At 38.5% G+C, this 25,256-nt stretch overlaps 2 protein-coding genes across 2 annotated transcripts in view; one reads left to right on the plus strand and one right to left on the minus strand.

Annotated features, from left to right (window-relative positions):
- Positions 1-25,256, minus strand: part of LOC139773841 (zwei Ig domain protein zig-8) — a 166,617-nt gene that overhangs the window by 94,860 nt on the left and 46,501 nt on the right. The window lies entirely within an intron of this gene.
- Positions 6,861-25,225, plus strand: LOC139773845 (fatty acyl-CoA reductase 1-like). Its single transcript, XM_071708617.1, has 6 exons — positions 6,861-7,771; positions 8,450-8,731; positions 14,389-14,665; positions 16,580-17,053; positions 21,591-21,818; positions 23,923-25,225. The coding sequence occupies exons 1-6, from the start codon at positions 7,120-7,122 to the stop codon at positions 24,239-24,241; spliced, it is 2,232 nt and encodes a 743-aa protein (XP_071564718.1). The 5' UTR covers positions 6,861-7,119; the 3' UTR covers positions 24,242-25,225.

The following is a 25,256-nucleotide window of genomic DNA, read 5'->3' on the forward strand; positions in this document are numbered from 1 at the left end:
GTACGCCGCGCACCGACGCTCGCGGGTTCGCGCGCGTACCACGTGCGAACGCGCGATATGCCGGATATTTGCGACGTGATTTCCATCGGAAGATTCAGCTCGCCTTTGTTGCATGCATTAATCGTATTTTATCGAGCTGACGCGATTACCCTCGAACGTCGTGATACTCGTGCGAAAGCGGGTCGACATTTTGATGCTCTGAACACCCTCTGAAAATACGGCACCGTTTCAGACATTACGATTAATATTCAAGCGGAAATACTTTACTTAATATTATGATTTATTGCGCGATATTACGCTTTGTAATAAAGGATGAATTATTACGTATAAACGAGAACACCTGAGAGTGGTTTTCATGCGTCGTTGAAAATAATTACATGAAATGCACGTTTATGATAACCGATAACTGGTGAAAGAATGATCGTAATGATAAGCATTTTGCTGGTAGGTATAATCCCGCAACTCGCATGAATTTAATATGCTATTCAACGACAAAATTAAAGAGGCGTCTATGAAGTTGGCACGACATTCTACGAATTTCAAAAAATACTAAGAGTTCTAGTAGCACTTTCCATAGTTCTACAGCTCTTGATAAACTTTAAAAAGAGTTTCACATTCTTTATAAAAATCGAAATTGAAAAATTGTAGTATGTCATGTCAACTTCACACGCGCATTAAAGAGTCACTTCAAATCAGTGACAAAGATTTGCGAAAAAAATAACTGCAAACTGATTTTCAAGTAACCGGTTTAAATCTTAAAAAACCATGCTTTCTAATTTCATCAAGCTTTTTCTTTGATAATGCTTCTGTTCAAAATAGTGTCATTTCCAAGTTGATTATTCGATCAGTATATTTTCAACTCGCGATAACTCGGCGAAAAAACATCATAGCTGAATATCTAGAAAAGTATTTTGAAGAGGAGACCTAAGTTTTCGGAAAGTCTAAAGTTGGAAACAATCTTTTTTCAACTCTGTGCGTAATTTCAAAATTAATGTTTTTATCAATTTAACTTAAAAATGACGCTATTTGAGAACCACAAGCATCGTTGATGAAAAACTCAACGAGATTTGAAAGCTGAGACTTTACATCTTAATGCTTTTTTAAAAATAGCTCTCTATTTTCCGCGAGATTATGAATTTGTATATTTAATTGTTTTTATAATTCCGATTCAAAATAGTTCTCTAATTTTGTTGAGAAGTGTATTTATAGCCTGTGGCTGTAATATCGTTCGCAAGAATTGATTCATTAGTCTTTTAATTCATTTTTACGATAGTTTTTTTTATAATCAATAATATTTATAAGATTTGTTAAATTTAAACTAAAGCGTTCCGATATTCACTGTCAGTACTGAAAATCTGTACGCAACATAAAATATAGATCTTCAGTACTGGCAGTGAATATCGGAGTGCAATTTAAATTTGCAATCAAAAATATATTGAAATTCTTACATACTCTAATAATTGAGATTCTTACGAAGTCGTTTATGTAGACTTTTTATTATTTATAATCTTACACTTCACATTAGCATTCCACAACGGATCTATTCCTATCCCTATGCTTTTCGTTACATGTCGTCCTATAAACTGCAATCTGTTTTTTTTTATACTATCGATTTTTCAGGCTAAAGGTTGTTTCCTCCTGTGATTAAAGTCAGAAAAGTTTAATTCGACACGTTTCCACTGTGTGAAACGGTTAAAAATATTTATCAAAATAGTGACAATTACGCGCTGATTGTCCCGGAAGCATCGTCAGCTCAGTGACATCGTTAAGCAATCTTGAAAGAACGTGAGCGTAATGCTGGTACATAACGCCGAGGTCCTGTTCGTAAAACGATAAGTGCGACGCGAATGCATGGCCCAAGGATTGTTCGACGAGCGATAACTTTTCCCGATAATGGCTTCGATCGTCGTCGTCGTCGTCGTCGTCGTCGTCGTCGTCGTCGTCGTTCTACTTCTACCTACCGTTCAATCGCGGCGATGCGCTTGGGTGGCAGTCTGCGGATATTCGATCACGCTAATGCCCGACTACCGCGAGTTTCCCTCGCTTAGGAAAGAGAAGTAAATAAGATCGCGCGTGAGACGAGACAGAACGAGAGGCGCGCAATGGGAACCCGTCTATCAATTGACTTCCAAATTAGACGACGCCTCACAACACTCATCGATATTCGAAAGCAATTAAACTTTCTGCGGATTCCACTTTTTTACTTAACCGTTCGCCCTTATCCTTCGCCGTCCATCCCTTAGTTATGCCTTAAGTTCTTCTCTCTTTCCGCGAGAATGTCAGCCATCCTTTGAGAGGAAGATCTCGTTTAAGCTACGGTCCCCTTAGGATACTTAATTCTAGCCACTTTCGCACGAAAGTAAAGAAGCGTAGCCGATAAGCCAGGTTTCGCGTAATCACTTCATTCTCTCTCACGGAAGGATTTTTTGAGTTAGAAAAAAATCTCCATATGCATACGCTAACGTTAATGCCAGCCTAAATAGCTCTTATGAATTTGTCAAGTATCCCTCTTATATAAAGTTGAAATTCAATACCATTACACCCTATTAAGCTCTTCAGGCATTTCGATACTTTCACCATCGTTACTGTTACATCGCGGTAGTTATTAATATTAATATCAGAAATTTCTCAAGCGCTTTGTTATCTATTTATATTACGGGAAGTATTATTTGCGTGAGATTTATAGGTATAAAAAATTCTAGATAAAATACCTAACTTAATATGTGACAGCGAGCAAACAACAAACATCGAAGATATACGATAACAATAAGGAACGTTCAGCTTCATTAAGCGGTCGGGTAGGTAAACGAGAAGTTAATTAACGTTGTATTATCTAGCGAAGTTTAGGAAGCTCGCGGTTTCCTTCTCCAACGTCTAACATAAAGTAAAGTCTACAAACTTCCACGCGGATAGCTCCGGAAAAAAATTACAAGTGGCAGTAAGCAAGACAAGTATCGTCTTCATTGCTGGTGATTGTACTGTTAATCAATGTATCCGGCATAGCTAGTCGATCTTATCAGGAAACTGCAACGCACTGTCACGTAACCGCAGCAGGCGCGCGCCAGAGAGAGAGAGAGAGAGAGAGAGAGAGAGAGAGAGAGGGAGAAAGAGAATGGGTGAACGCCATCCGATATGGAGAAATGAGGCTATGCCGAGAACACGTTATGCGCGACTCTCTGTAGCCGTGGAACAGGCATCTTCTGGATAATTGTGTACATATAGTATCCTGGAACTCGTACACTTTCTCGTGATCGGAGATCAATTTAAGAGAAATCTGTTGTTTCAACGGCACGGCGTTGATAATTTTCGTATCATAAACGAGAAAGAAATCATGTGCAAATAGATTTTCTATCAAAATAAAGGGATTATATAATAGTTGATTTTAAATGTAACGCAACCAAGTTTTAAATTGAGATAGTATGTACGAGAGATACACATGTGCGCGCACATATTGACGTACGCCGCGATCTCTCTACTGCACTTTGTTTGTTCATACTGTAATATTCCATAGTATGTTCCTTACGGTCCAATTATTTGCATGTTTAAAACTTTCGACGTAAATGCTTGAACGTTAAAGTAAATGTGTTTACTCGTGTTCTTCCTCGCTGTTTTAAAAGACGACGAAGAGAATGCTGGCTATATGGCATTTCCCCAAAATGAATTAAATTTAAGCAGAAAATGGTAATTCCAAAACAAATTTTTTAACAAATTCCATGTGTTATTAATGAAACTTATTGTGTCATTATATAACGTGGTATATAAAAATGAATATCTCATTCCCTTAATGAAAATTCCTTCTAACTTGTGTTTCTAAGTTTCTATAAGATTCGCATGAAAACTGTATTAAAATTTCTCAACATGCCTATATAAAAGCAGCCTGAAAAAGTTTCCAAGAGTGGAATAACGTGAAAATCTTTTTAAAATAATCATACATTTTGAGAATCGTTTGTAATAATTATAAAAAAGTACAATGTAATTAAATTTTTATATAAGATCCAAAAAAATTTTAAATTAAATTCTCAAAGCACTAGTAATTAATTTTTGTTTTCTATAATACATATCATATTTGATATTTTCTAAGTTAAAATAGCTGCTACAAAAGCAAAAATTAAAAAATAATGTTAAGTCTCGCTACTTAATATTTAATTATGATATTTGCTTTTATTTTTTGCAAATAATTTTGTGGCACACAGTCATTTTAGCTTTTCATAAATTTATTTCGACGGAGGGATGCTGGACGAGAGGAAAGATTCGCACACCGCGGAGTCAAGAGCTACAAAAGCTGGTATAAAAAAAAACCAGTTTCTATTATCCGTAGAGATGTACGAAAGCCTTCGGAATATTCCGCAGTAAAGCGTAGATACATAATCTCAAGCATGTGCGCGACAAACGGAGCTTCTCCATTATGGTTTATCGTTTCACAGATCGAAACGCGGTACAGCACAATTTCCCGATTGATCGATACCGCGACGAGTTGGAATCGCGGACATGTATTTTTCTACTTCTACAGCACCGCAGAGCAAATGTTGACTCGCGCGCTTGTTTTGAGTTACGTTTCTTCCGCATCTCCTTGCGCACAGTCTCAATCGAGCAGAGTTTTAATATTGTTTAAACGAAAAGAGAAGTTTACACGCGATCGTTGGTAAGCTACCATGGTTTACGATATGTATTTTATTCTGTCATTTTTATTATTAATTGATTTCTGCACATTCGAGAATGCATGTGTAAAATAGTCGATTTACCGATCGACAGATATTCCGATATTTTTTATATTCTGACCATAAGATATCCATTGTTGATCAGTAAGAAATTCTATTCTAAAAATGCTGCGTTTTATAGTTTTCGCTGTAAAGCTCCTTATTTATGATCGATAAAGGAAGGATTTTTGAAAGAAATACATTACAATCGACGTTTCTTTAAGCCCTTAAGATTTCAATTAAATTCATCTTTTCAGATCGTGTTTTCAATTTTAGCGTGCACACAGCAGCTTTCGTTACGGGCAGATGAAATCGCATCGCTCCATTATGGTTTATCATTTCAGTATACTGACGGAATTGCAGTTTACGGTACGATATTGGTCGCGTGCTATATCGATCAATGGCACTAGCCATTGTTGAACTAAATTGTACACGTCGGATTTTACCATTTCCCCGAATACTGAATACAGATATGATCCACTTGATTTTTCCCAATGCCCTCTACTCGCGCCGTTGCACGTTCCGTTTGAAATACACGTTACTTCTAGCGAATTTTGCAAGTACGTTTTACACAAACATACCTCTCACGGAACAGTAACATACGTTAATCGAAGTTATGCCAGACATATACGGCAGCTACCACCACGATTTACATTCTACTAGCAAATTAGCAAAATTAAGTTTGCAAATCGATTCTGATTTTCATAAAATGAACTGCGAGACCGTCCATAAAATTCGCATTTATCTTTTTGATATAACGGAGAAGATGTTTTCGCGAATCTCCAAAGTTTTTCCTCTAATTTTCACGTCCCGATAATAATCGGAACTCAAACGGATCACAATCGAGAAGCCAGCTCGTGATTCGCCAACTAGTTCTGCAGTCAGCTTGGCCAAGGAATTAATAAGCACCATTGCGAAGCCCCCGAACCTTTTTGCTCGCCATTATCCAAGACAAACGATTGCCTCTCGACGCGATGGGGCACTCGGCGAATAGGTACGGGGGAGGGAAAACTTTCGAATCGCTCTTGCGTCGGATGAAATTCTGCGGAGGCGGATGCTTCTTGCTCGCCTGACGGGGCCGCGCGCGTGTATTTCGCCGTTTTCTCAGATCACCGAGCAAATGTTGACCCAGTTTCACCGTCGGATTGGACGTTACTCTGTCTTTCGAAAGTGCTGACTGGAATACGCGATGAGCGAGAAGTTCGGAGAGCTGCGGCCCTTCTTTCTTCCACGCCGGGCAGAAACTCTCGGGATCGCTGGACCAAGTCCGAAATTCGATGAGATATCCGCTCGCGGCTGTTCGCACGGGGTCTTATATTTACGAACGGCAAGCTTCATTGATATAAAGCTCAACAGCGCGGCACTAACATCTATCTTTACAAAGCGTACAAATTTACTTGAACATTGAAATTGTGAGTAAATATACTTAATTATAATTAAATTTTCAAATATACTTTAAGCTGAATGCCAGTCGAGCTATATTAAAATAACTTTGGTTTTTATTCATAAGTGAAAACAGAAGAGATTAAGTTCTTCTTTTTATACCCTATGTAATTTATATATGAAGTAACCTGATTTTCTGATTAACTTCATTTAGATGAGTGCTATGAATACACTTTAAGTAAAGTCGATAGTACTCTTAAAGGGTTAAAGTAGTCACTCTCGAGGGAACCGGCGAAGTTGATTCACCTCGTTTCGCGAAGGTGCCTCTTATTACGCGTTGCTATACGAAGTTTCTGTCTGTAAACCCGCGCTAAGACACAGACGAGGGCGAGGTCGCCTTTCACGCGAAGTCACCCGGCCGAATAAAGCCGCGACTGAATGAGATATAACAGGGTACTTATCCTCGCTGGTGAGACGCTCGCCAGTGATGGTAAAATCGTAAGTCGGCGGATGTTGCGGGAGGTAAATAACTCTCGAGCACAGTGGCATACGGCTTAATATAACTTTTTCCCGTGTACCCCGTTCTTTTTCCTCGCACTTCCGCTTCTTCTCATCTCGTCTTTTCAGCATCGCGAGCAAGGAGACGGATAAGCAGCGGCGGGGTCTCCCTCGCAATTCAAGTAATTTGAACGTGCATCTGCGTGCCAGATAATAGAATGCATCGCGCTTCCCAGAGCTCACCCCCGATACTTTGAGCAACGCGACCAGAAAAGGAATTGTCAATTCACCCGAGACACATTCATTCGCGAGGAGGAAAAAATATCTTTATTTCAAATCCGGCACACATGTGTGACGTTTCTATTCTTCTTAAAATTCTCGAAATAGAAATTTCAGGGAGAATAATTGTATCCGAAAAGAAAATAAATATTGCACACACATATCAGTAAAACATAAATTAAATTGTCATCAATAAAAATTTTATACATCCTTGTCTTAAAAAAAAAAAAAATTTTTTTTCACAAAAAGCTGCACATTCAAGATGGAGTTCACCAAATGTACATCATGTCTTATTTACATTTTTCTTATTCTTATTATATTCCGCGTGCCGCTAATAACGGCCGTCACAACGCCATTACCGCCAATAATCGAATTTACTGTCGAGTCCACTGTCACCGACTTGAGTACGCGAGAGGACGAGGACAAGGTGGAAATGCCAAAGGTGCCGCTGACCGAGCAGGTTATGGACCACAACATACGGGTGAGCGACGTGCCCGACGTGGACCCGGAGGCGACGAACGTGCCAGATTCTAGCTTGGACAGGAACCGGGTGATCCGCGACGCGGCGTATTTTATTCGCGCCCACAAATTCCACGACTACGATCGTCGGTACTACAAGAGTGCGGAGGAGGCTACGGGCAGACTGTATGAAGAGTTCCCGAAACCCGGTCTGAGATCCCTGCACTGGGAGGTGCGTAAGCACTGCGAGGCGAGTTTTGTCGAGTGCCTCAAGTATCTCGAGAGGATCATTAGGCTTACGGCCCTCAGGCGCGAGGACGACACCGTCACGGTCATGAGAGAACAGAAGTGGGATCCGGTGAACAATACTGAACAGATTTTGGCCGCTCAAAGGGACTGCCAGATAGCCCAAAGGCGGGACAATCTTGCCGCAGTTCCGTTTCAGGGTCCAATCGGCAAGTGCATCGATTCGTCGCGAGCAATCTAATCACACCGGAACATTAAGCTCGATTTGCACATGCTAACGGCTAAATCGTTGTCTGATTGAAAATGTTTCTAACCGAACTAAGCGATAGACTTCATTGTATCGTTTACTCTCTCAAAATTAGATTCACATACTGATACATTATAGACTTGATTGTGTATCATTTACTCCCTCAAAATTAGAACCAAGTGCTAATATAATCCGACTTTTAACGCTGCGAGCTATATAAACTGAAAAAACATAAATCTCGAATGTTTTCACAATAATCCAGTATACATAAGTTCTCATAAACAGTTAAAAAATGATTTAATTATAAAGTGATTCTGCTTAAAAAGATTACTGCTACAAATATGATTATGATATATAAATAATTCTTTAGGTTCACATAAAATTATTAATTCTTAAAGATAGGTCAGAGAGATAAATTGGCTAACTGTATTAGTCATCGTTTGAGATAGTAATGATAGAAACGAGCACGGTTCAACAATTATGAATAATTCCTTCACGCAAAGAGTCTTCAGGCTACAATAATACATAAAAACCAAATCGTTCAATTCTGTGACGTAAATCGATGAGTTAACAAAGACAACAGAGATAATATCAGATATTATTTCAGTCGCAGACGTAGATCGTTAAATACTATTTTCAGAACGCTTCCAATGGCGTACCACTGTCAGCTATTATATGTGCTGGTACACGATGCTGGGCGTCCCAGACTTAGCTACCTTCGGCGAGCCCTGTGACAATCACGCCAACTGTCTTGATGAATACGGTGTTTATAACAAGGATCCACGAGCGGACGACACGAAACCGTACGCCTGCGCCCTATACAGTTTCTGCCCGGACCATTGTTGTCCTATGAAACACATCCGGTACATGAAAGACTGTTACCAGTCGCAGAGCAACCCTTGCTACGCTGAGAATCAACCAGGTGACTAGACACCCGTTACAAATATCTACATCGCGCGAAAGGTTTATTTATATTTTCCAACATAATGATTGAACTAACTCTACGTAACGCGCGGTATAATCATATCGATAAAAAACGCTGCCACAGTGTAATGGATATGTCATTCTTAATTGATGATACTAGGAAATGTAGCCTCTCTCTCCCCCCGTTTTTTTTTAATATTATTTTTATACAGCCGATTCTTGTAAAAAATATATAATTAGTGCAAAAATAATTTCTTGTAAGAAATAGTAGTATTTTAATTTCATGACTTGCTATAATCATCATACACAATTGAAATTTGTGTAAATAAATCAGAGCCGTATTATCGCAAGCTTCAAAAACGTGTAATTCCACAGATGGGATTCTCGTTTTGTCTTACGACAAACACAACGAGTCCGGCACTTTACTACGGTCGAGCTTTGCATGCTCGTTTGCATTCCATGTACGCCGCGCGCGCAATTAACCACCCTTGAAGTCTTTCCACCCTTAAGCGAGCTAACCACCGTTGGTCGTGTTCATAGCGCATCGAAAATGCACGCTGAACCGGGACGAGAATCGCGACTTTCAGGCGCTCAGGACGAATCAGATTAACGTGAGCTGCGAATGTCATCAGCACGGCTACGAGTGGTCTTCCAGATTCGGGCTGTGCGTCGACGTGAACGAGTGCGTCCGAGGTACGCACAATTGCACGCGGAACAGCGAGAGTTGCCTAAATCTGCCCGGTCATTATGCCTGCATCTGCCGACTTGGTTACATCTACAATCCGGAAACGAGACAGTGCATTCACAGCCCGGACATTGATAGGGTATTAAAGGGTTACGTGAAAAAATCGAAGGCCGCGAAAACGAAAGGTCTGTTTGCTAAGATCGTCCGAACCATTACTAGATCTTCCGCAAGTGACTACGTACGTGGTCACGGAGTCAATTTTCCATTAATTTTAATTGCATCGATCTACAGAGTCATATAAACTTATCGTTTCATTTGTTGAATTATATTCGTGACGCGCGTATGATAATCTAGAATTTTTTGTAAACGCAAGACATAGATATAATTATGGCATATAACTCTTATTAATTGTATTAATAAAATATTGTTAAATATATAAAAACGCGAGTAATCTAGATAGATAATCATTATATAATTCCTCACGATACGTAGAAAACAACTTTTCTTATATACATATGCATTCATAAATGACCTATGTCCAAAGAACGATATATCATAAAAATATGTAAATTAGAGATAATTTACGATTACTAGAGATAAATAGTACGTTTCTTATATGCTTTGTTGACAAGATGATCTTTTAATTGTGTGATATAAAATATTATATGTATGATATGTTGGTTGTATAGATAAAATATAATAATCAATACAGATACATATTGTAATAAATTTTTATCTCTTTTGTCAACACATTAATAAATGTAATTAATGAATGATTGCCAAATATATACTGGGTGAAAGTTTCATCTAATTGAATCTCTTGTGTGGTTTTATGCAGAATATTATTTTTGTGCCAATTAAGAAGTTCGTAGCGAATTAATATAACGCTACAATAGTGTGGTAATTTACACGATAATGCATTTTCGTCGGTGGAAACAATTTGCAACAATATTACGATCGTTGTCTTATTTAATGAAATTAGTGCATAAATTGCGAAAAGCTCGTCGACAACATTACTGTAGTTTCTATTACCGGATTAACACGGACGCTATATACGAATACGAATCGTTTAATAACAGTACACATGCACCATAATCTGTATCAGCAATATAAACTGCGTTATTACCGTTTAGAAATATCCGGCCACTTAGGATGCGTCGCAAACGTAGAAATTTGTACCCGTAACAATTCAAATTTTAATCTTTCCCGCATAATAGCGCGATTCCGTGTGTTTCGTACACTATCACACAACGACTCCTCTCTTAACTGTTATTTGTCTGGCTAAGGGAAAAACAATGCTCTCGAGTATGCCATATCCTATATTTAGCATAACGGTAAAATAAGTCCAGACGCGGAGCTGAGTGCTCGGAAGAAACATCCGGCGTGAACTCTTAAAGACGTTAAAACTCGCAAAACAGCCAATTATCTTTTACATTAACACGACCAATGATGCGTCACCTTTGCTAATTTTACTGATAAAATCTTTTCTAAAATTGTATTACGGTTTTCTACGAAGCATTAAAGAACTTAACAAGATCACCACTATGTTTGGAGGAATTACCGAACATCCATGCACGAACACGATATATAAATGTTTCAAATTTTTTCAGAGCCAAGTAATAAAAACGAATGCATACTGTACGTGGCACATACATATATTAATATTGCTTTATTTTCTCGAATTTTATCGTACGTAGAAATTATGTCATCGTCAATCTCGATGAAAATGAAACTATTGATTTATTAAACGCACCTCGTGAATTTATATCGGATTAATTTAACAGTTAAACAAAGTATCCCTTAAGCGTGCTTTATTGTGTTTGCGACATGAACAATATAATTTTCGCGATACACGCATCCAGAATGAACCGAGTGACATGCGTTATGCGCTACTTCATTGTTTCCGCTATATTGTAAAATTTCACATGAAAAAATACCGTCGACGCGGAGAGAAATCTGTACATATGCAGAATATATGCGTGGAACGCGTCCGAGTCGGACAATAAAAAATATAGGTGGATCGAACGAAGAGTCTGGCGAGGTCGGCGATGCTGTTTTATTCATCGACGCGTTCGAATGGCAGAACCGCAGCGTCTTTCCGCCAAAAGAACTCCCCGGCGCGCTCTACGTAATACATAAATGCATAAAGTACGGCAGTTTTCCTTATTTCTGACGTATAATATCATTCGTCAAGGTATGATCGCCTGGTAATCGTTTATCTCGATTTATTGGGCGGGGAAGATTGATGACCGCGCATCTTGAAGAGCACTTTTATACAATGGATTGCATTATTATTTATTTTTACTTAATTAAAGTATGTAAATAAAAAATAAACTTTTGCTATTCTATTCGATATTAAATACGTTTTCTTATTTGAATCTAATTGTTATTTTTATATTTCTTATTTTACATTAAATTGTTTTTACTTTTCCTCAAATGTTTACTGTATCACTCATAAAAACGCGTGTGCATGAATATATATGATGTGTAAATGTATGTGAGTGTCCGCAGTGCAATGAGCTTGGGTCCGTGGGTTCGCTAAGCCCAAATGACTGTGCGGATTCAGTCATCCCTGCAGACTAAATAAATAAGAAATTGAAATGTAGCAGAGAAATAGGTGGAAGGGAAGCAGTTAACGGTGCTATCAATTGTGGTTTTCCTTTTCTTTCTGTTGCTTATCTCGCGAGGCAAAATACGCCGACACGAAATAAAAACAAACAAACAATCGTCGAGGCTACGTAACTCGGCCACTGATTCTAAGAATCGCGATATCGTACTTTCATGCGATCTCAATCCTTGTTATGCAACGCCACGCCAAACCGGTTCTATCTTCATGCACTCACGCGACTGATATTATGGTCGTATACTTTCAGCCACACTTTACAACTATGCGCACATACAGCACTTATGCAGTTTCTAATTTAAACGTAATTACATAAATCTAAATTAGACTTTCGAAAGATTGCCGAAATGCTCTCAGCATTGTTCTCGCTTTGTGTGTATGCATTATTAAAATCTGTCGGCTTATGTATCTTATCTTAAAATTAAAAAAAAATCAATGTAAACCTCCACATTAAAGATAGATGAGAGAAAAATAATACGGATAAAGATATGTTATCAATTTCTTTCATTAAATCAATTAACATCATGTCAAAATATTATATATCGATGTAGATATATATTTCATTGGTTATTAGCACATATTATTATTACGTATACTAACGAGATGTATATATGATACCGAAAAAAATTCTAGTACAAATAATACATCGGATGACCAGCAAGGCTCATCAGAAAAAGTAATTAAAGTGTGAGGCCGCTGGTGCGCTTTGCATGCATGGTATCATTACACATATTATCGTTATTGACCGGCCTTTATGACGCTCGGCCATCGCTGGAAAGCTCGCGGATTTTCATCCGTGTGTAAAACCACGGTTTGCTTCAAATTGGCTTGATTTTTTATTCGTAAACAGCGAACCATCGGGCGCGATTTGTCGGGCCTGGGCATTGAAAACAACAGGCGCGCGTGGACGGGCATGTATGAAACGAAACATGCACCGGAACAAAAAAAATGCACATATTCATACATGGAAATACCGCGGCGGGGAAAAACGAGGCCGGGCGCGGCGCGGTGTTACAGGGAAATTGCGCGCCGAATAGCCGGACACATCCAAAATCCGAATATTTCCCGCGCCATATCTATTTGTGCCAATTGACCGTCCTAACATCAATTTCAGGCCTGGAATTGCATCTGTGGGGTAGCGCGTCATTTCGCTATCGACGTCGTGAGAACACCTTTGTTTAGATAGGCATCTACAGAACAAACATATTAATATCTAGAATCTAAATCTAAATCTGTCTATATTCTTTAGCACAGTTGTAATTTTCGTTTTAAATTAGTCATAACGAAAAGTCATAATACACAAATATTTAAATGTGATGCATGCGTTCTAAAAATACCCATTTATAAAAAATAACAGATCTCATTAAATCACTAATGGAGATATATTAACTTCCTTTGCATATCAGACAAATATGATACCAGTTTTCGCTACAAACCTAAATTATAAATCAACAATGTGATAAAAAATTACGGGCGTTTTTATTCATTAATTTATTTGCTCGTAAATCAGAGGTACACGTGATGCTTGATCTAAACGCAATGAAGTACTCGACCGTAGTCGAAGCTACGGATTTTATGGTAATGTAAAGCCCACGTAACTGGCAATCTTGGTAAATGTAGCTACCATAAACGTCGCTCTCATTTACATCGAAATACCAGTGACATCGATGGGGCTCCTTGCACTACCAATTCCTTGCCAATTCAATTCCTTTGTCCCGGTTGATCATTCGACACTTGCAACAATGGAGACAAGGTCTCATCAAAACGGATCGATTATGTGGTCCAGTCTAATTGCCATACTATTTCCAAATTTATTTCCTAATGCATAATTTTAAATATTTATTTAATTGAAACTTGATGTTTGTATATTACTGTAATTTGCGAGTAATTTCAAAAGAAGCAATTTGTATGAGTCTACAGAAAATAATCTAAATTATATAAAATAATAATTTAACAAAACGTACAATCTTTAATATTAGTCTTACGAAACAATATGCACACGTTAGCCAAGAACGTTTAATCGAAACCACTTATAATGCTAAAAAAATGCTTACGGTAACAAAAATGCATTTAGAAAGTAGTCCACATGTGTGTACACAAACTTCATTTTAGCATATGTATTATTGCGTGAAAAAACCGAATAATTTCGCAAATATTTGAAAAGCATTTAAACGCGTTTTAAAAAAACATTCTAAATTTTTATTTACATATATTTCTTTTACATTTATTAGACATCTTTCTTTTATATTGTTTGTAAAGCTAATAATGTTTATCATAATCTCGAAATTTTGCACGTTGATCGTTGCATTAAGCCAGAATGCAAATGTCTCTTTTCCTTTCTCGTAAGTAATATTCCACCAGGTACTATCACCAAGTGGAAACGGACACCTCGCGCCGTTCACTGCGGCTCACTTTTCAAGCAGGCCCCAGTCATCGAGAATGTCTCTGTGCGAGTGGTACGCGAACCGCGTGGTGCTCCTCACGGGAGTCACCAGCGAATTGGGACGCGTTCTGTTGGAGAAGATCCTACGGTGCTTACCGGGCGTCAGAGTGTATGTCGTTCTCAGATCCCAAAATGGTCTCAACGCCGAGGAACGGCTAAAGAAGATATTCGCGTCGCCTGGGTACGAGCGGTATCTTCCTCGCGTTTATCTTGTGCCTGTAAATCGCGCCGGTCGCTCGATATCGTCTTTGTGAGCGTTAAATTGTGATCGCGATTCCGGTCGGGGTGCTCGCGTGCGCCGAATTTATTCCAGAGGACATCGAACTGAAAAAGACACCTTTCTCTCTCTCTCTCTCTCTCTCTCTCTCTCTCTCTCTCTCTCTCTCTCTCTCTCTCTCTCTCTCTCTTTCTCTCTTCACGCCTAGTGGCTTTCCGCGGGAATTCCGAGAACGTGGAAGGATCCCCATCTTACGTTGGGAATCGATTGCGAAATTAGATTTTCGTTTCGCGAGCAGTCACGTGCAGTGACAGGAAGAACGACACATTCCAAAAATTTTTTCGAAATAAAGTTGTTATTACTTTTATTACTCTTTCATATAGTCATAAAAAACTGTGATATTGCACAACACGGAGAAATTTTTCTCTTGATTTATTGATTCCATGTATTACTCAATATGAATTTAATTCTACATCAATATTATGTTAATTATTGTTTGTAACATCTTACTTTTCTCCATCCAACATTTGACATGTAAGTTAATATCCGAAAATAAAAATAAAGTAATTTAGAACCTTTTGATTCGATCTCATTTACAATTTGTCGAATCTTTCCTTAAAATTTATACAGTTTTGCAATTTCGACAATTGGAAACTTACCGCGAACGATGTCGATTGAAATGATAGCAGCACTCGATACGCTCGGCGATCGCCCGTCCGAAATCGCACGGTAATAACGAGGGAATTCAGAGTGAGAAAGCTAGATACGATCGAACGCACGTGTTTAGGCACGTATTTAGTCGCGCAAACCCGATTGCCTCGTTAAACCCCGTGCTCGTCTCAACGATCGCCCGAATAGCAAAGATGCTCGCGAGATGAAACTCAGCGCCGTTGCATCGCGCGATGGTCCTTTTCCTTTTTGGAGAGAGTACGGCTAAAGCTCGTAGAGAGAGATTTATTTTCATTAGCACACGCCTCCGTGCCCCCTTTAGAAAGATTATGAAGTATACGCGGCCCGGGGTGCTTTTTCTTCCTCTCTCTCTCTCTCTCTCTCTCTCTCTCTCTCTCTCTCTCTCTCTCTCTCTCTCTCTCTCACTCTCTCTTTCTCGTCCTCGCAAAATCCGCGACCGCGCGGAAAATTCGTCCGCGCGTTTTGAATTTCGCGAAATTAAAATCCGCGAAAGGATTGTCTTCCCCCGGGAAATCGTAGTTACCGCCGGATCGCTGCGTTTTTCCGCTTGAAAAAGAGGATCGCCCCGCGCGTAAATGAGAAAATGCAAATGGATGAGCAGCTCGAGCGTTCAAGGTGCAACCGCTTCAACGCTATTACGTTCGGCGAAATCGCTCTCGACTGTGGCGGCTTGTCCAATTTTCCTCGCTCTATTTGCGACCCCTCCTCTAAATTGTTCCGCTTAGGATAGTCATGGTGTTAATTGTCTAAATCTCTAGGCAAGACTCAAAATGACAAAATGTGCGCGCTGTGCTCTTATTTTTATTTTTCTAAAGCACAGCAAGTGCATATAGAATCGGAAAAGATTTTAATAATTGTTACGTACGTACATCTCTGTAATAGAATAAAATTCGTGTTACTCTCTTTTCGCAGTGATTAATATTAATTACTTTCGTTAGTTTTTCACTGTGTATCTTAACTTCTGGGTGTCTTTGATAGTCATTCCGCATTCTGGCGATGAGCTCAGGGATGGGACTTTGCGTCGCGTAATTTAAATCTGTGCATTATTCGGCGATTCTTTGACATTTTTTTAACGACGTCCGTTTCGCGCAATCTTTTCCTGCCGCGGCGCATCTCCATTTTGATGAAACCTCCTGAGAGTAAATTCCAAAGCCGATTTACGTCACCAACGTTATTATCACCCGGCAGGTACGAACGACTGAGGCAGGAGATGCCAGGCGCGATCTCGCGCGTGAAAACGTTCGAGGGGAATCTGCTTTACGAGGATCTTGCCCTAAGCACCGAAGACAAAGCCGCGTTGAGAGAGGTCACCGTGGCCTTCCATGCCGCCGGGCCGCACGACTTCTTCCTGGAATATTGTCAGGATTTGCCGAAGCTCAAGAGCGTCGCTGTGGCGTCCACCATTTTCAAGCATCGCGGCAAGATAGAAGAGTGTCTACAGAATGAAAAGATTCCCGAGTTACCTGTCGCTCTGGTGCGTTTTCCTTGCATCGGCCCGGCTTACAAGGAACCTATGCCCGGTTTCGTTGAGACCCTCAAAGCACCCACCGCCCTCATGATCGGCGCGGGCTTCGCGCTCGGCAATTCGGAATTGCAGGCCGAAGTCATCCCGCTAGACATAGCGGCAAACACGATGATCGCGGCCGCGTGGGAAATTGGCATGTACGTATAAAACGCAAAATTTATATTATTTACTTTGTATTATATTTATAAAGGTTTTTATTCATTAATAAGAATAACAAGGATATTTAATGGTCCAGGGAAAAATTAATCCAGCAGCTCGAATTTAAAGCGCTTTTAATTCTTGTTGCTGTGAAATTTTATGGCTGTATTCGCATTAATCAAACTTAACACGCCGTAACTCATCTCATTGTAATAATTAACCTTCTACACAGAAAGCCATTTATCAATATACCTTTACAATATATTTACGTAAGGAATATCAAGTTGCTCTTAAATATTACGTTCGTTTAATGTTTAATTAGAGTGAGAGAAAGTCAAACCCGGTGCTAAAGGCGCTCACGTGTATGCAACGGTGTTATGCAACGTTACGGAACGGTAATCTAATTACGAGATATGAATCACAAAGTGATGATAGCTATCTCTTCTCAGAAATACATATTGCGCAACTCGTTGTTTTTTCTCAAAGCATGTAGCAGTTTTTACTCAGTTCAGAAAAATAATTATCGTTATTGTGTTTCAATAAAGCTCTGAGAAGTGCTGAGAGAGAATTGCTCAATATCTTTTTACAGGTAAATATTAAAGTGATTTCAAGCGTAAATAAAAAACTATTATACTCTCTCTGACAAATAATATTACTATATTTAATGTCAGCATGATAATCCTGCCGGTCTGCTTTTCAAAAGCATAAAGTGCAAAATCCAGAGAAATTAAAGAGCGTGGAGTCTCTGTTATCCCAAATGTTCTCCTTCATATATCTTCCACGTTCTTTTTAAGCAACTTCACAATTGCCTGAGTCCGCAGGACTTGAAACCACAATTCTTCAGAGCTTTCTACGAAGGGCCGCCGATCAGGGCAAAATGAGTACATTTGGCATCTCTGCTTTGATTTTCCCTTACAATGACTCACTCTAGCCGCCAGACCTGTCTGTCGAGAAACTTAATAGTCTTCTCGACAAATCTGGTTCTTCCACGTGTACTACGACTCGATGACGTTTGAGTAACTCTGAGCCCGCAGCGCATAGAGAGGAGTATCCCCGATTTTGATCTCGGCAAATTGGCTTTTTAATTAGCCAATCCGCTAATTGTAGATTGTTCATTGGAGCAGTTATAAAGATAACTGTGTTATCCCTCCTGCCCATGAAAATAGAAGTCAACATATCCTCGGGAAGTTCAATGATACGCACCCTGATCAGTTTCCTACCTCACTAACACGTAGCTTCTTATCAGGGTAGCTCTCTGGAACAAAGGCCTGATTATGCCTCTAATCATTTGGGCGTGACCCTTGATTAATAACTTTGGGCCTCTTATTCAGGCAACTGTTCGACAGACTGGGAGTACTATGATCCGGTCTGACATGCTTTTGCATGCCGACCACATCACACCTCTCTCTCCTCTCCCCCTCCCTTATTCTTTGAATTCGAAGCAGTCACAGAGATAGGACTTTGAACTTTTTCCCTCTCTCTGCAGCTGCGTTTTATAACGGCGTCTGGCAGCACTGTTATAATGAGCTCGGGTCTTAGTCGGACCCGACTCCGCAATTGAGAACTTCTCCGATTGTTCGCTTCCCAGGGATCTTTCTGCCCTGGAGGACTTTGTGTCTACATTATTTATATTATTATTATCTGGTTACATTTTTGGTCCCACGAGTACCACGAACGCGCGATGTCACCCGAATGCAGAACCGCGAATGCCCGGGGCTTGGTCCGTACTCCCGGAAAGCAAACGATATCCGGGAGGCACCGTTCGCGACGTAGCTCCCTCTGCGCCACGCAGCCGTCGACACGGTAGCTTACACCTTGGCTTGCGGAAAGGTTCCTCTTGATAGATCGCATTCAGTTACACTCTTGAGCGAGTGTAACTGAAGTGCGACCGTAAACCCCTCTACCACTCCAAGGTGGCAATTCATTCGAGGGGAGGGGTAAAAAGCGTGAAAATCCGTGGAAAATCCCACGTACGTAAATTTAATTACTTATCGATTAACGGATCTGTGAAAAACAAAATTTGTTTGATAAAAAAAAAATTAAATCATTAATTTAAAAAAAGGACAAAATCTTTCTCTCTATCCGTTGCAGGTTTTAACATATCGCAATCGGAATTCGTTGCAGACGCGGCTTATCTAGTTTTCCAATGCGAAATATTGGATACGGACAAACACGTTTTACATGTGCGCGCGGTTTCCGTGGTTGTTACTGTTTGCTCGCATTCTACGCTTCCGCTCCAATTGTCTAAAGCGGAATTTTGTTCTTTTCGATTTTTGTTCGAGATTCACCCCTCAATTCGCTGAAAGCATGATTACTCCCTTCTTGACGAAATCATAAATTCTTTGGGTTGAAAAAGCTAACAAATATTTCGACAACTTCTCTAACGTAGTTACCTATGTGTAAATATGACTGTCAATCAGTACAGACTGTCAGTATTGTAAATTGGCATTCACTGTATCGACAGAACAAAACTGCTAGTCCTCTTGAATAACCAAAATTTGAAAGAGTAATTCTTGCATTCAACAATATATTGTCTATATAAAAAATATATAATATTCTTATTGGAGATATCTATCAAATTTTTATTATTCATCGTTTTAATATCAGTTCATGACTTGTAACGTTATCTAAATATGTAAAATTACTCGTTTCAATTTCCAACTGGCTAACTTTTCATTAATTCTTGCTGTTGCTAATACTTTTAAAATTTTAGACGTACATGATTGTGGTGTGGCATTATATTAAAATCATGCACAATACACTCCTAAAAAAGTATTAATTTAAGTATTAATTTAAATCAAGGACCGCGACAAACTTGCTATTGAGTTTTAGGCAGTATCGGCTAAGAACTTTTGAATTTCTCGTTAATTAAAAAAAAAAGATATCTTTTCGATGTGAGTATAATTTCGATTCTTATAGGGAGTATAACGGCTGTGCAATTTGTGTCCAACAAAGAAAGCGATTATCGGATATTGTGTATGAGACGATAATTGAAATCGATAGTTAAATTGTTAAATTATTGTATCCCATGCTCTTAACAGGAACAGTTAGTTAAGTTGTATTAAATCAGTTTATCAAATGAAAAAGTCGAAAATACAGGTGGTGCATTCTAATTTTCACGTGTAAGATGCATTGACGAAAGTGCATGTCACGCAGAGCGTAAAAAAGATCTGAGATCTAAAATAATATTGTAATGAGAACATCGACGCGCGTATCAGATCATAAGAAAACTAATTTAAATCCCCAGTTAATAATACCCTTTACGAAACTTCCGTCTCTATCCGCTTTAAGGTTTTAATTAGACGATACGCACAACGAGAATCAAGTCGGACTTTTTAAATCGCAAGCTTTATTTAAGTCAGCCAACAACGGGCCAATCGAATGAAACTTATAGCTAGGCTTTTCCGGGCTTTTCCTAGAAAACCCGGAGAGCTTACGTTTGATTCTAGTTTCAACCAGAAGCATCTCTTCGCTTCGCTCTGAAGTATTTCCGAACGACTGAACTGCGAATAAGTTGATTGCATTCGCCTTGCAAGAAGCAAAGCGCGCTATATCTGTTTCTTGTGCCTTCATATCTCCTTTCGCTTTTACCGATTATTCTCATATTTGAGAGGAATTACTAATTAGAAATACGATTAATTATTGATAATTGTTAAAAGTAACTTTACGTAAGTTTTAACAAAGAAATTAGGTGTACGTTATAATCTTAAGCTATTACCTGGATAAACTGTCTAACAATGTTTGAGTTATCTTTCCTTTACATGTGCAAAAAAATTAACATTTAAGCGAATTTTGTAATGTGATACAATCTTTCGTCATCTGATTATAATAAAATAAATTATAATAAAAAAAAATAAAATCATAATTACATTCGTCTCTCGCTGAATATTCGTTCCACGTGCTTATTTTCACGCGGTTGAGAATGGCGTAAATGGAGTCTGCTAGTACCTATAAAGAAAAAAAAATACGTAAAAGAAAAGCCCGTGTATATTGTAAAAATATTTATTTTACATTCATTTTGCTTTATTTGCACGAAGTGCAAAAAAGTAAATTTGTTATCACTCTTGCGGATAAGCTTAATGTGCTCTCTACGAGTCAACCAAAAAAGTCAAAATAATGTAAGTAATAGTACAATCAAGTAAGACCTTTTGATTCACTGATACATAATAATTTTTCAATAAATATCATAGAAAGATATATTATCTGAACGCGTAAATCGAGAGATGAGTGTATATGATAATTATATGAATTATAATTAAATATAAGTTATAATTAAAAAATAAAATAATAATAATAAAATCATAATAACATTCAAAACTTGTAAAATTTATATACAAGTGTTAATGCAGATGTATATACGTACATATTCGCACAAATTATTAAATAAAACATGATTTTAAATGAAACGAAGTACTCAAAATATGTCATAGAACAGTTAATTAATTATCGCATGATGCTAAATAAATAATCATCAAATGTGCGGTGAATGGATGTGTTCTCTTTTTCTCTCATGCATTTTCTCGTTTTTTCGCGCAGAACCAACGCTACGAAACCGGTAGTCTATAATGCGGCACTGCTGGGCTGCACGTGGGACAATCTGATTAAAAAGAGTCAACGGGCTGGCTGCACATTTCCCTATCCAACCTTTGGTATCCGCGGAATGACGTCCTTTGAGCCGCTGTACTGGATTTTGGTGCTGCTCCTCGAATGGCTGCCATCCTTACTCTGCGACATCGTCTTCGGTCTAATCGGCAGAAAACAGAGGTACGATACGGACACGAAATTTATCGTGAAATTTCATGAGTCACGAATTTATCGTCACAACTTCGTCAACGTCTTCGTTGGCGTGGCCCTTTCCTAGTCTCACGGAAAATTCAGCGCAGCCATTTTTCGCCGTCCCTAACTTTGCTTTAAAAATGATTTAATACCTTTAGAAAGTGTCGAGGTTGTTCCTTTCCGTTAACTTTTAATCACCATTTCATAATTTATTGATATTTTATGTAAATAGGACACATTTAAATTGCTAGGGGAGCTATCGCTTAAATAGATGTTACACTTTACTCTTACTCGTATTACGTACTCTTTATATTAGATACTTGATCGAGAGGTCACGGATAAGCTGCTTGTATCGGAGTATTGTCTAAGTTTAAAGTTGGTTTCGCAACGCTCTTCTGCAACAGCTGGCAATATTAAATTTGCTCGCGATATTAACTTGTTCAGAGAACGCAACACTATTAAAGGTACTAAGTCATTTTCTAAGAGCGTAACGCTTTACTAGTTGATATTACGGTTCAATTTATAAGTTATAAATAGTTTATACGTTGCGTTAAAATATGCAGCTTAAAAATTAAGATAGAAATTCTACGTAACTTTCTAACTAAATTATGAAACCGTCAATTTTCTTTAACGCAATTATTTCCGTTTGCGTAAAATATTACACGAGGCACGAGGTTATTATTTAACAATTTAAAATTCAACAATAGCAAAATTCATGTACATAGTGTCTGTAATTTCTGTACGATTTATCGCTTAAATAATATGACACGATGATTATAAATTCCAAGGATCGCGGGATGTGATCGTTTATAGTATTAAACTTCGATGCACCTCAAAGATAATCCTTCGTTGCATACGCGAGCATTAAGAAACGATTAAAACCGTTCATATATAAAGCTTCGAATTTTACCGATAACTACTCTCGCGAGCAAGTTTCGACGAGACTTCACGCGAAAGTTTGATCGTGATCGCCTGATCGCGAACGCTTACACTCGGCCTCTTCAACTTTCCGGCGCGGCGTCGTGAAAGGCCTGCAGCAGCGCACTCGGTTAACGCGCGCCGCAAATCGTAAAAGTAAAAGTTATCTGGAACTGCGATTTAGGCGCAAGAGTGATGTAAACAGACTTTCGCTTACGTGCGTGAATATTGCGAGAAGGAAAATTGCGTCTTCGAACGGAAAAACTCGTTTCCGCGGTTGCAGAAGTTGAGCCACCGATATCTGCAGATTGCCTTGAGAAGTGAGGTCTTCCGTGATCGCAACAAAAAAAACTTTCGGGAAATCTTGACGGGCTATCGTAATTCGTTTTTATATTCTTAGAGGGTGTAGCGACTTATTACAACAAGAAACCAGCGATTCGACGAATTTCTCATTCGAATGACTATTAACTTTTTAACAAACCTTTCTCAAAAAACATTTTTTTTTAGCAGAGTATTAGAATATCAAATAAATAATTGATATTATTTATACATTTCCATGCGCGATAAGAAGGAAAGGGAAGGACAAGAAAAATAAGATTATAGAAACCGATTTGTTTCACGGATCAAGTTGTGAACGAAAATATTTTCGCTTTCGGCATTCGTCCTGTCAAATACTTTTCAGATTTTTTCGTTTGCTCTCAGACGCGTGCAGAGTAAATCTTGCGCACTAACTTAGCTCGAGCTTTCTTCCTTCTTGAAAGAAAACTCCCCCGTCAAGTTTTCCGCGATTCCTTCGTAATAAGTTGGATTGGAAATTATATAGTTTGCGACGGACGGAGAAAGTTTTTTTATTACCCTGCTCGCACACTTAATGGTACTTTGCAATCTTTTTTCTCAACTATGATTGAAATGGCTATTTAAAAATCAATCTCAAGAACGTTTCATTCGTTCTATCGCATATACGCGTCCATACATATTCGAGAAAAACTACGATTTCGTCTAAATATTTGGAAAAAGATTTCTATACTACAGAAAGAATAAAAAGAAAGATGCGAATAGTCGAAATCGTTAAGAGTTCGAGTGCCAAAAAGATCGGGCAAGACGGCATTAATGGCAGGAAAGGAGGTAAAAAGAAATGATCGGTCCTGAAGGTAAAACCTTTACTGCTCCCCAGGATTCTCGCGGAGTACGACAGAGTTCGTAATGCACTTCAACCTTTGAAGTCAATTTCAACGAGGCCGTGGCCAGCGGAAAGGAATCGCGTGTACCTGCTGCAGGAACGTCTCACGAAGGAGGAGCAGGATGTATTTCCGATCGTTCCGGAGATCGACATTGAAAGTTATGTCCTCTGCGCCGCAGCTGCCACCCGGAAGTACTGCGTGAACGAAGACAATATTAAAAGCATAAGAATGATTTATCTGTTCTTCTTATCCATGCCCGTGATACTTGTCGTCGCGTATATTGCGTCACGTACATTGTTGTCACGCGTATAAAGTTAAATAACAATTATGATGTTTTTTTGTACACAAAAAGGCGTTCTTTTGCAAAAATTTATATAAAAGGAACAACATATTGTATCTTTGAAATATCTATACTCTGAGCAGATACTTTTATAATTAATATAATCACACGTTTACGTAATTACATTATATATAGAATTACATTAAATTAAATTTATACTCCAAATTTTAATTTTATTTCTTACATTTTTGTCAGGTGTAGCCTTATTCAATCGAATAGTACATAAGATTAAAGTATATTAGATTTTATATTGGTAGTATATACATATTGTATATGTATACGTTAATAATATTAATAACACAATATTTACTCTATTATAAGTCATTCTAGCGCGAATTCTTTTCTGGTGTAAGGAAAATACCTCGACCATTCACGAGGTCGATTCTGGAGGCATACTCGGCTGGAACCGTACGTAACGCTTTGCAAATATTCGTGAGAGTTGCACGAGACGCCTACATGAGGAAATGCCGTTTGGGTGAAAGTTTCTAGGCACGGCAGTATCAACGAAGATATATTTCCAGCACGTTCTCTCTATGCAATATCGCCGTGCTGACTTGCACTCATTCCACCTATCGAAAGGGATACAGGAAAAACAGGGAATATTATTTGCAGATTTCGTATGTTCCCTCTTGAGAATAGGAATGCGCAAAATTCTCGCGAAAGCTGCTCGGTATATGCAATAACACGGTATATGGGAATCGCCTTGCTTCAAGGCCGAATGCGAAGATAAGATGCGATAATACTTCAAGTAACGATAGTTTAGAACAACAATAAAATGCGTATAAAAATCTATTTTTTGCTACTTATGCACAATTATTTTTAATTTGTGATAGTCGTTAGCACTTTCAGCGAAAAAGATATATATTTTATGTGTAATAAATTATTACTGTTAGACACATGCACAAAAATGAAATTGTATTTTGTAAATAATAAAAGAGATTTCTTTCGTGTCATAACTATTTTCTCTTCTTCCATCATTGTATTTCA

Source organism: Temnothorax nylanderi, unplaced genomic scaffold, assembly GCF_030848795.1.
Source record: "Temnothorax nylanderi isolate EJ_2023f unplaced genomic scaffold, tnyl_v1.0 TNYL_tig0070_pilon, whole genome shotgun sequence".
Classification (NCBI taxonomy): Eukaryota; Metazoa; Arthropoda; class Insecta; order Hymenoptera; family Formicidae; genus Temnothorax; species Temnothorax nylanderi.

Coding starts and splice junctions, on each gene's coding strand:
- LOC139773845 (XM_071708617.1), top strand. CDS start 7,120: ATGGAGTTCACCAAATGTACATCATGTCTTATTTACATTTTTCTTATT. Junction 8,732..14,388: donor CTACGCTGAGAATCAACCAG/GTGACTAGACAC, acceptor CTTTCTCGTAAG/TAATATTCCACCAGGTACTA. Junction 21,819..23,922: donor CTAATCGGCAGAAAACAGAG/GTACGATACGGA, acceptor ACTGCTCCCCAG/GATTCTCGCGGAGTACGACA.